We start from the raw sequence: 11,880 nt of genomic DNA, 5'->3' as shown, positions 1-11,880 counted from the left end.
TATGAAGAAATAAAGTCCAAAACTAAAAGGTAAACAAATAAAATGCAAGTTTAATCAATCTCTATGATTGCTTGGAATTTGTGACTATTCATGATTGTCTCAAGGGTTACTTTGTGCGTAATTAATGTTACTGGTGGGACACCAAACTTAGTCTCATGCATTCACCCTTGATTTTATTTCTCTGTTGGTGCAGTCACATTGGTGTGGAACACCAAACTTAATTCCTCACAATACACAGAAATTGAACTAACTGTTTATTCTAAGAAACGTAAAGAAAATCGGTTACCTAAGGTTGGGTTGCCTCCCAACAAGCGCTCTTTTATCGTCACTAGCTTGACGATTGTCCCTCATTAGGGAGGATGATGATCATAGTGCCTTAATCCTTCCCCTCTCACCGTGAGCTTCCTTCCAGTATCATTCTTGATGATTTCTATATGTTCATGTAAGAGGGTTTTGTTCACTTTGTAGTATCCAGAAAAGTGTGGAGATGTTTCCATTGGTTGATAAGTTAGCATCACCTTATCCCCTGATGAGAAGCCTTCAGTTGGGATTTTCTTGTTTCTCCATCCTCTTGGCACTTTCTTCTTGGGACTCTTTTTTTTTTCCAGGAGGTAGTTCAAGTTTTGGAGCCTCAATTTTTGGAAGGTCCTTGCTGGGAATCTCAAATGCAGGCTTCGGTTATAGCTTCTCCTCTATTCTTTGAGCTTGTTGCACCACTTCTACCTCTTTCTTTCCTTTCCAGCATGAGCTTATGTGCATTGGGAGTGTCTCATCAGGTGCCTCTTTCAAGTTTGGATCTATGGAATCAATCTTCATACACTCTTCCTCTTGGGTGGAATCTTGCAGATTCTTGAAGACATGGAACACTATATGCTCTTCATGCACCCTTAGCATCAATTCTCCTTTTTCAAAATCTATCAATGCCCTGGCAGTAGCTAAAAAAGGCCTCCCTAGGATGATGGGAGTGTTGTCATCTTCCTCCATGTCTAGGATGACGAAGTCGACTGGGAGGAAAAATTTGTCCACCTTTACCAATACATTCTCCACAACCCCAAGTGCTTGCTGAAGGGATTTGTCCGCCATTTGAAGGGTTATCTTTCTGGGTTTCAGTTCATGAATTTGAAGCTTCCTCATCAAAGATAGAGGCATTAGACTTATGCTTGCACCAAGAACACAAAATGCTCTCTCAATCCTCATGTTGCCTATTGTGCAGGGGATATGAAAACTTCCTGGGTCCTTCCTCTTCTTTGGCAAATTTTTCTGGATGATGGCACTACATTCCTTGGTCATCACAATCATTTGTCCTTCTTTCAAGGATCTTTTCTTTGTTAACAATTCTTTCATGAACTTAGCATATAGTGGCATCTATTCAAGTGCTTCAATAAAAGGGATGTTGATGTGCAGTCTCTTTAATATCTCCAGGAATTTGGAGTACTGCTTCTCTTTATTTTCTTCCTTGAATCTTTGAGGATATGGTAACATTGGTTGATATGCTTTTACTGCCTCTTTCTTAGTTGACTTATCACTTTGTGTAGAGGTTTCTTGCTCCTGCTTTTGCTCCTTCACCTTTTCTTTTAAGCCTTCTTTGTTGTGCTCTTCGTGAGTGATTCCTTCTGTTTCCACCTTCTTCCCACTTCTCAGGGTGATTGCTTTATACTCCTCCCATTTTATGGCTTTTCCTGTGTCCCTTGGGTTGTCTTCAGTGGTACTAGGGAATGCTCACTTCTCACCTATCTCTGTGATATGTTTGGCCATTTGTCCCATTTGTCTTTCAAGATTCCTCATGGTGGCTTCATGTCTCTCTTGTCCTTTAAGCAAACTCTCTTGTCCTTTTGCTAAACTTTGAGTAGTCTGAGCAAGTGATTGTATGTTTTGGGTAAGGGCTTGCAAGGCCGCTTCAAGACTTGAGATCCTTGTTTCATGATAGTCAATGGGTGGTATGATAGGGTATGATTATTGTGGGGACCTCTTGAAGATCCTAATCAACACTTGTCAGTTTTTCTAAGGATATGTGATACAGTTAAGACAAATAGAGTGCATCCAGACATCTACAAGTTGTTGCTATTCCCATTCTCATTGAGGGATAAGGTAACTCAATGGCTAGAGACATTTCCCAAAGAAAGCATCAATAATTGGGATGATCTGGTGAGCAAATTTTTAGCCAAGTTCTATCCACCTCAGAGGATCATCAAGTTGAAAACAGAGGTCCAAACTTTCAGACAATTGGAAGGGGAGTCATTGTATGAAGCCTGGGAAAGATATAAGGCATTAATGAGAAGATGTCCACCTGACATGTTTAGTGATTGGGTTAAACTCTGGAACTTCTATAAAGGCTTGTGATGAGCGGATATTTTATACGCTTTTTGGGGATAATTTCATATAGTTTAGAGTATGTTTTAGTTAGTTTTTAGTCTATTTCTAGTAGTTTTTAGGAAAAATTCATATTTCTGGACTTTACTATGAGTTGTGTGTTTTTCTGTAATTTCAGGTATTTTTCTGGCTGAAATTGAAGGAGCTGAGCAAAAATCTGATTCAGGCTGAAAAAGGACTGCTGATGCTGTTGGATTCTGACCTCCCTGCACTCAAAGTAGATTTTCTGGAGCTACAGAACTCAAAATGGCATGCTTCCAATTGCGTTGGAAAGTAGACATCCAGGGCTTTCCAGAAATATATAATAGTCCATACTTTGCACAAGGATAGACGACGTAAACTGTCGTTCAACGCCAGTTCTCTGCCCAATTCTGGCGTCCAGCGCCAGAAAAGGATCAAAAACTGGAGTTGAACGCCCAAACTGGCATAAAAACTGGCGTTCAACTCCACAAATGGCCTCTGCACGAAATCTCAGCCCCAGCACACACCAAGTGGGCCCCAGCACACCAAGTGGGCCCGAAAAGTGGATCTATGCATCATCCATCATAGTCCACTCATATTTTGTAACCCTAGGCTACTAGTTCAGTATTTAAACAACTTTTAGAGACTTATTTTGTATCTCATGACATTTTCAGATCTAAACTTTGTATTCTCTGACGGCATGAGTCTCTAAACCCCATTGTTGGGGGTGAGGAGCTCTGCTGTGTCTCAATGAATTAATGCAAGCATTTCTGTTTTCCATTCAAACACGCTTGTTCCTATCTAAGATGTTCATTCGCGCTTACTTGTGATGAAGGTGATGATCTGTGACATTCATCACCTTCCTCAACCCACGAACGTGTGCCTGACAACCACCTCCGTTCTATATCCGATTGAATGAGTGTCTCTTAGATTCTTTAATCAGAATCTCCGTGGTATAAGCTAGAACTGATGGCGGCATTCATGAGAATCCGGAAAGTCTAAGCCTTGTCTGTGGCATTCCGAGTAGGATTCAAGGATTGAATGACTGTGACGAGCTTCAAACTCCTGAAGGCTGGGAGTTAGTGACAGATGCAAAAGGATAGTAAATCCTATTCCAACCGGATCGAGAACCAACCGGTGATTAGCCGTGCTGTGACAGAGCGCGTGAGCGTAGTTTTCACTGGAAGGATGGAAGGTAGCCATTGACAACGGTGATCCACCAACACACAGCTTGCCATAGGAGGACGTGCGTGCGTGAATCAGAAGACAGAGGAAAGCAGAGATTCAGAAGACAAAGCATCTCCAAAACTCCAACATATTCTCCATTACTACACAACAAGTAACTTTTAATTTATGCTCTACTGGTTATTCATAATTCAACTGATAAACATAATTGACTTCCTGACTAAGATTTACAAGATAACCATAGATTGCTTCAAACCAACAATCTCTGTGGGATTCGACCCTTACTCACGTAAGGTATTACTTGGACGACCCAGTGCACTTGCTGGTCAGTGGTACGAGTTGTGAAAAGTGTGATTCGCAATTTGTGCTACCAAGTTTTTGGCGCTGTTGCCGGGGATTGTTCGTGTTTGAACAACTGACGGATTATTTTGTTGCTTAGATTAGGAAAAATCTCTTTTTTTTTTTTGGTTTAGAGTCTTTTATTATTTACCCCTTGTTAAAATACTTTAAATTTATAGCTCAGTTATTTAGAACGTGGTGTTTATGTTCATGATAATTGGCTATCATATTTTTAAAAAACCTTTTTCAAAAATAATCTTTCTTAAAAATTTTGGTTTTTGAAGGTCTCATAACTCATTTGGCTACAACATTAATTTGATTGTGTTAGAATCTTTTATACTCTTTTCAAAACCTTCTTTTTCAAAAAATATTTTTTTTCTATTAAATCCTGTGCCAAACTTTAAGTTTGGTGTTTTCAAAAATAATCTTTCTTAAAATTTTTTGAAGGTCCCATAACTCATTTGGCTAGAACATTAATTTGATTGGGTTACAATCTTTTATACTCTTTTCAAAACATTCTTTTTTCAAAAACATTTTTTTCTATTAAATCTTGTGCCAAACTTTAAGTTTGGTGTTTTCTTGTTGATTTCCCTTTGATTTTCGAAAATTTTGTTTGGTTTTCAAAAAATTTTAAGTTTGGTGTTCTTCCTTCATGTTCTTGTGTTCTTGTGAGTCTTCAAAGTGTTCTTGAGTTTTCCTTGTGTCTTGATCTTAAAATTTTTAAGTTTAGTGTTCCTTGGTGTTTTTCCTCCAAATTTTTCGAAAACAAGGAGCATTAGATCTAAAAATTTTAAATCTTGTACTATCTTATTGTTTTTTCTCTCTCCTCACTAAATTCAAAAATATCTTTTCAAAATATCTTTTCTAACTTCCTATCTTTTCAAAATTTGTTTCAACTAACTAACCAACTTTTTGTTTGTTTCTTAACTTTTTCAAAACTACCTAACTAACTCTCTCTCTCTAATTTTCGAAAATATCTTCCCTCTTTTTCAAAAAAATTTCATTTTTTTTAACTAATTATTTTAAAAAAAATTTTTTTTTTACGAAAAAAAAAAAAAAAAAAGAAAAAATATATATATATAATTTTCAAAATTCAAATTCTTTTAGTTATTTTATTTTATTTAAGTATTTACTTCTTATAAAATAAAATAAATAAAAAGATAAATCAGTCCAAGTTATATCCATAGAAATCCATCATGGACATAAGTGGAAATGAACAGTCCAGGAGGACTCTGGGGTCATATTCTAACCCCTCTACTGCTTCATATGGGAGTAGCATATGCATACCCTCCATTGGAGTTAGTAGCTTTGAGTTGAATCCTCAGCTCATTATCATGGTGCAGCAAAGTTGCCAGTATTCCGGTCTTCCACAGGAAGAACCTACAGAGTTTCTGGCACAGTTTCTACAGATTGCTGACACAGTACATGATAAGGAAATAGATCAAGATGTCTACAGACTATTACTGTTTCCATTTGCTGTAAAAGATCAAGCTAAGAGGTGGTTAAATAACCAACCTAAGGCCAGCATAAGAACATGGAAACAGCTGACAGAAAAATTCCTGAATCAATATTTCCCTCCAAAAAGGATGACACAGCTAAGGCTGGACATCCAAGGCTTTAAACAAGGAGATAATGAATCTCTTTATGATGCCTGGGAGAGATACAGAGAGATGCTACGAAAATGCCCCTCTGAAATGTTTTCAGAGTGGGTTCAGTTAGACATCTTCTACTATGGGCTTGCAGAAGGAGCTCAGATGTCTTTAGATTACTCAGCTGGTGGATCTATCCATATGAGAAAGACAATCGAAGAGGCTCAAGAGCTCATTGATACAGTTGCCAGGAATCAGCATCTGTATCTAAGCAGCAACCCTTCCATGAATGAAGAGGTTAAAACAGTAACTGCTGAATTCAGTACTGTAAAACAAGCTGCTGAATTCAATCAGCAATTAGATTTTCTAACAAAGCAGCTAGCTGAATTCAAAGACAGGTTACAGGAGACAAGGATAGCTAATATGCATATGGAAGAACAGTTTAAGCAAACAAAGCAGCAGCTATCAAAGCAAATAGCAGAAGAATGCAAAGCAGTTCAATTAAGAAGTGGGAAGACATTAAATACCCCACCTCAAGGCATCAAAAATTCAAGAAATGAGCAACCCACCAAAGATTCCCCTGAGGACAGTAAGAGCCCAAGGAAAAATAATTCTGGCACTAAAACGCCAGAAAATAGGTGGAAGGCTGGCGCTGAACGCCCAGACCATGCCCAAAACTGGCGTTCAGCGCCAGGAACAGACAGTGAGTTGGCGTCTAACGTCACTCCAACTTCTAACTCTGGTACGCAATTGCCAGTGAGGGATCAGACACACATAAGTGCTGATAACAACCCCTCTAAAAAGGCTTCTTTAACCACTAAGGTTGAGGAATATAAAGCCAAGATACCTTATCCTCAAAAACTCCGGAAAGAGGAGCAGGATAAGCAATTTGCTCGCTTTGCAGATTATCTGAGGACTCTTGAAATAAAGATTCCATTTGCAGAGGCACTTGAGCAAATACCTTCTTATGCCAAGTTCATGAAAGAGATCTTGAGTCATAAAAAGGAGTGGAGAGAAACAGAAAGAGTTCTCCTCACTGAAGAATGCAGTGCAGTCATTCTGAAAAGCTTTCCTGAAAAGCTTAAAGACCCTGGGAGCTTTCTGATACCATGCATATTAGAAGGTGATTGCACCAAGACAGCTTTATGCGATCTTGGGGCAAGCATCAACCTGATACCTGCATCCACTATCAGGAAGCTTGGCTTAACTGAAGAAGTTAAACCAACCCGGATATGTCTCCAACTTGCTGATGGTTCCACTAAATACCCATCAGGCGTGATTGAGGACATGATTGTCAGAGTTGGGCCATTCGCCTTTTCCACTGACTTTGTTGTGCTGGAAATGGAGGAGCACAAGAGTGCTACTCTCATTCTAGGAAGACCCTTCCTAGCAACTGGACGATCCCTCATTGACGTCCAGCAGGGGGAAATAACCCTAAGAGTCAACGATGACGAGTTCAAGTTGAACGCTATCAAAGCCATGCAGCATCCAGACACATCAACAGACTGCATGAAAGTTGACCTTATTGACTCTTTGGTAGAAGAGATCAACATGGCTGAGAGTCTCGAATCAGAGTTGGAAAACATCTTTAAAGATGTTCAGCCTGATTTGGAGGATTCAGAGGACATGAAAGAGCCTCTGAACTTTCTTCTGAAAGAGGAAAAACCTCCTAAACAAGAGCTCAAGCCACTGCCACCATCCTTGAAATATGCATTTCTAGGAGAAGGTGACACTTTTCCAGTGATCATAAGCTCTGCTTTAAATTCACAGGAAGAGGAAGCACTTATTCAAGTGCTAAGGACACACAAGACAGCTCTTGGGTGGTCCATAGGTGACCTTAAGGGCATAAGCCCAGCTAGATGCATGCACAAAATCCTATTGGAGGATAATGCCAAACCAGTGGTTCAACCACAGAGGCGGCTAAATCCAGCCATGAAGGAAGTGGTGCAGAAAGAGGTCACCAAATTACTAGAGGCTGGGATTATTTATCCCATTTCTGATAGCCCCTGGGTGAGCCCTGTTCAAGTCGTCCCAAAAAAGGGAGGCATGACAGTGATTCATAATGAAAAAAATGAACTGGTTCCTACAAGAACAGTTACAGGGTGGCGCATGTGTATTGACTACAGAAGGCTCAATACAGCCACCAGAAAGGATCATTTTCCTTTACCATTCATAGACCAGATGCTAGAGAGACTAGCAGGTCATGATTATTACTGCTTTTTGGATGGCTACTCAGGCTATAACCAGATTGCAGTAAACCCCCAGGATCAAGAGAAAACAGCATTCACATGTCCATCCGGAGTGTTTGCTTATAGAAGGATGCCCTTTGGGCTATGCAATGCACCTGCAACCTTCCAGAGATGCATGCTCTCTATTTTCTCTGATATGGTGGAAACATTTCTGGAAGTCTTCATGGATGACTTCTCAGTATATGGAGACTCATTCAGCTCCTGTCTTGATCACCTGAAACTTGTTCTGAAAAGATGCCAAGAAACCAACCTAGTTTTAAACTGGGAAAAGTGTCACTTCATGGTGACTGAAGGAATTGTTCTTGGGCATAAAATCTCAAACAAGGGAATAGAGGTGGACCAAGCAAAAATAGAGGTAATTGAAAAATTACCACCACCTGCCAATGTTAAGGCAATCAGAAGCTTTCTGGGGCATGCAGGATTCTATAGGAGGTTTATAAAGGATTTTTCAAAAATCGCAAAACCTCTAAGCAATCTGCTAGCTGCTAACACGCCATTTGTGTTTGACACAGCATGCCTGCAGGCGTTTGAAACGCTGAAAGCTAAGCTGGTCACAGCACCAGTCATTTATGCACCAGACTGGACATTGCCATTTGAGTTAATGTGTGATGCCAGTGATCATGCCATTGGTGCAGTATTGGGACAGAGGCATGACAAGCTTCTGCATGTCATTTATTATGCCAGTCGCGTTCTAAATGATGCCCAGAAAAATTACACAACCACAGAAAAAGAACTACTTGCAGTGGTTTACGCCATTGACAAGTTCAGATCTTACTTAGTAGGATCAAAGGTGATTGTGTACACTGACCATGCTGCTCTTAAGTATCTACTCACAAAGCAGGATTCAAAACCCAGGCTCATCAGATGGGTATTGCTTCTGCAAGAGTTTGATATAGAAATAAGAGACAGAAAAGGGACAGAGAACCAAGTAGCTGATCATCTGTCCCGGATAGAGCCAGTGGAAGGGACGTCCCTCCCCTTCCTTGAGATCTCTGAGACATTCCCTGATGAGCATCTATTTGCCATTCAGGAAGCACCATGGTTTGCCGATATTGCAAACTATAAAGCTGCAAGGTTCATACCCAAGGAGTACAATAGAATACAAAAAAAGAAACTAATTACTGATGCAAAGTACTACTTGTGGGATGAGCCCGATCTCTTTAAGAGATGTGCAGACGGAATTATCCGTAGGTGTGTCCCCAGAGAGGAAGCACAGAGAATCTTATGGCATTGCCATGGATCTCAATATGGAGGCCATTTCGGAGGTGAGCGAACAGCCACCAAGGTCCTCCAATGTGGCTTCTATTGGCCCACACTCTATAAAGATTCCCGAGAGTTTGTACGTAATTGTGACAGTTGCCAAAGAGCTGGTAATCTGCCTCATGGTTACGCCATGCCTCAACAAGGAATCTTGGAAATAGAGTTGTTTGATGTATGGGGAATTGACTTCATGGGACCTTTCCCACCATCATACTCAAACACTTATATTCTGGTGGCAGTTGACTATGTATCAAAATGGGTTGAGGCTATTGCCACACCCACCAATGATACTAAAACAGTGCTGAAGTTCCTCCAGAAACATATCTTTAGCAGGTTTGGTGTCCCTAGAGTGTTAATCAGTGATGGGGGCACTCACTTCTGCAATAAACAGCTTTACTCTGCCATGGTTCGGTATGGAATTCGCCACAAGATGGCCACTCCATATCATCCATAAACCAATGGGCAGGCTGAAGTCTCTAACAGAGAATTAAAGAGAATCCTGGAACGGACAGTAAATACCCGTAGAAAGGATTGGGCAAGGAGCTTGGATGTTGCTCTGTGGGCTTACAGAACAGCATTCAAGACCCCTATAGGGACCTCTCCATACCAACTCGTGTATGGTAAGGCATGCCACTTGCCCGTGGAACTGGAACATAAGGCCTACTGGGCAACCAGATTCCTAAACTTAGATGCCAAATTAGCAGGAGAAAAACGATTGCTCCAGCTAAATGAGCTAGAGGAATTCAGATTCACAGCTTTCGAAAATGCCAAGCTTTATAAAGAAAAATAAAAAAAATGGCATGACAGAAAGCTGTCATCTAGAATCTTTGAACCAGGACAGAAGGTCTTGTTGTTTAACTCTAGACTCAGGATATTCCCCGGGAAACTGAAATCCCAGTGGAGGGGACCATACGTGATTACAAGTGTGTCACCATATGGTTATGTGGAGCTTCAAGATATTGATTCTGATAAGAAGTTCATTGTCAATGGACAGAGAATCAAGCATTATCTTGAAGGCAACACTGAGCAAGAATGCTCAAAGCTGAAGCTAGATTAAAAGCTCAGCAAGGTCCAGCTAAAGACAATAAAGAAGCGCTTGCTGGGAGGCAACCCAGCCATGGGGCAACAATCCTCTAAGCATTTTGCCCTATTTTTATCTTTATTTGTTTATATAAAGTTCACTGACACTAAGGTAAAGAATCATTTGCATAAGTTTACAGGGTTACAGAAGGAATCTACACACAAAACAGAGATAGGGAGCTTACTGGCAAGAAAACGCCAGTGAACGCCAGTAAGGATAGCTATCTGGCGTTCAACGCCAGAAAAGGGCAACAACTGGGCGTTGAACGCCTAGGAGAGCAGCATTTGGTCGTTGAACGCCCAAAACAGGCAGTGTTTGGGCGTTCAAACGCCAGGATGGTGGGGAGGAGCTCTCCTTCTACCCATCTCCTTCTTTTTCTTTTGGTTGAGGACAAGCAAAGCTCTAAGTTTGGTGTGTTTGTCCGTAAGATCATGGCCCCTAAAGGAAAACAACCCACTCCAAGAGGAGCAAGGGCGTGATTTAAAGGAACTGAAGCGCCAGAAATTCTCTCTTGAAGGACCAAGCACCTCACAGACTAGAGGAACATCCACTTCCCAAACCTCAAGGTTGTTGAGTTCTAATCTTAGCCTTAACTCTGTGATAACTGTTCTTATTTTAATTTTACCTTAGGAATCATATAGTAGTAATTAGTATCTATTTTGATTTTATCTCCAATTAAGCTATAGTTTATTTTTCTCATCATCAGCAAACATGAATAAAGTAGTAGATCTTTTGAATAAGAAGCAATAAAATTACGAGTTTTAATAAGAGAAATTCTAATTAGTTAAATGTGGTGGCAATGCTTTCTGTCTTCTGAATGAATGCTTGAACAGTGCATATATCTTTTGAATTTGTTGTTTAAGACTGTTAAATATGTTGGCTCTTGAAAGAATGATGAACATGAGACATGTTATTGAGAATCTGAAAAATCATAAAAATGATTCTTGAAGCAAGAAAAAGCAGCAAAGAACAAAGCTTGCAAAAAAAAAAAAAAGAAAGCAAGCAGAAAAAGCCAAAAGCTCTTAAAACCAAAAGGCAAGGGCAAATAAAAAGGATCCCAAGGCTTTGAGCATCAGTGGATAGGAGGGCCTAAAGGAATAAAATCCTGGTCTAAGCGGCTAAACCAAGCTGTCCCTAACCATGTGCTTGTGGCGTGTAGGTGTCAAGTGAAAACTTGAGACTGAGCGGTTAAAGTCAAGGTCCAAAGCAAAAAGAAGAGTGTGCTTAAGAACTCTGGACACCTCTAATTGGGGACTTTAGCAAAGCTGAGTCACAATCTGAAAAGGTTCACCCAATTATGTGTCTGTGGCATTTATGTATCCGGTAGTAATACTGGAAAACAAAGTGCTTAAGGCCACGGCCAAGACTCATAAAGAAGCTGTGTTCAAGAATCATCACACTGAACTAAGAGAATCAATAACACTATCTGAATTCTGAGTTCCTATAGATGCCAATCACTCTGAGCTTCAATGGATAAAGTGAGATGCCAAAACTGTTCAGAAGCAAAAAGCTACTAGTCCCGCTCATCTAATTAGAATCTGAGCTTCAATCAAAAACTCTGAGATATTATTTCTTCTCAACCTATTAGTCTTCTATTTTATTTGTCTAGTTGCTTGAGGACAAGCAACAGTTTAAGTTTGGTGTTGTGATGAGCGGATATTTTATACGCTTTTTGGGGATAATTTCATATAGTTTAGAGTATGTTTTAGTTAGTTTTTAGTCTATTTCTAGTAGTTTTTAGGAAAAATTCATATTTCTGGACTTTACTATGAGTTGTGTGTTTTTCTGTAATTTCAGGTATTTTTCTGGCTGAAATTGAAGAAGCTGAGCAAAAATCTTATTCAGG

General features: G+C 40.0%; 1 protein-coding gene across 1 annotated transcript; it reads right to left on the bottom strand.

The window, feature by feature from the left end:
• Positions 1-678: 678 nt before the first annotated feature.
• Positions 679-1,365, bottom strand: LOC107636486 (uncharacterized). The gene has a single exon (XM_016339991.1). It carries the CDS (start codon positions 1,363-1,365, stop codon positions 679-681), a length of 687 nt encoding a protein of 228 aa, XP_016195477.1.
• Between the last annotated feature and the right edge of the window lie 10,515 nt (positions 1,366-11,880).

The sequence above is a fragment of the Arachis ipaensis genome, chromosome B4 (assembly GCF_059453495.1).
Source record: "Arachis ipaensis isolate K30076 ecotype BB chromosome B4, ASM5945349v1, whole genome shotgun sequence".
NCBI lineage: Eukaryota > Viridiplantae > Streptophyta > Magnoliopsida > Fabales > Fabaceae > Arachis > Arachis ipaensis.
The sequence above is the reverse complement of the archived record's forward strand: the minus strand, read 5'-3'. Positions and strand labels throughout refer to the sequence as shown.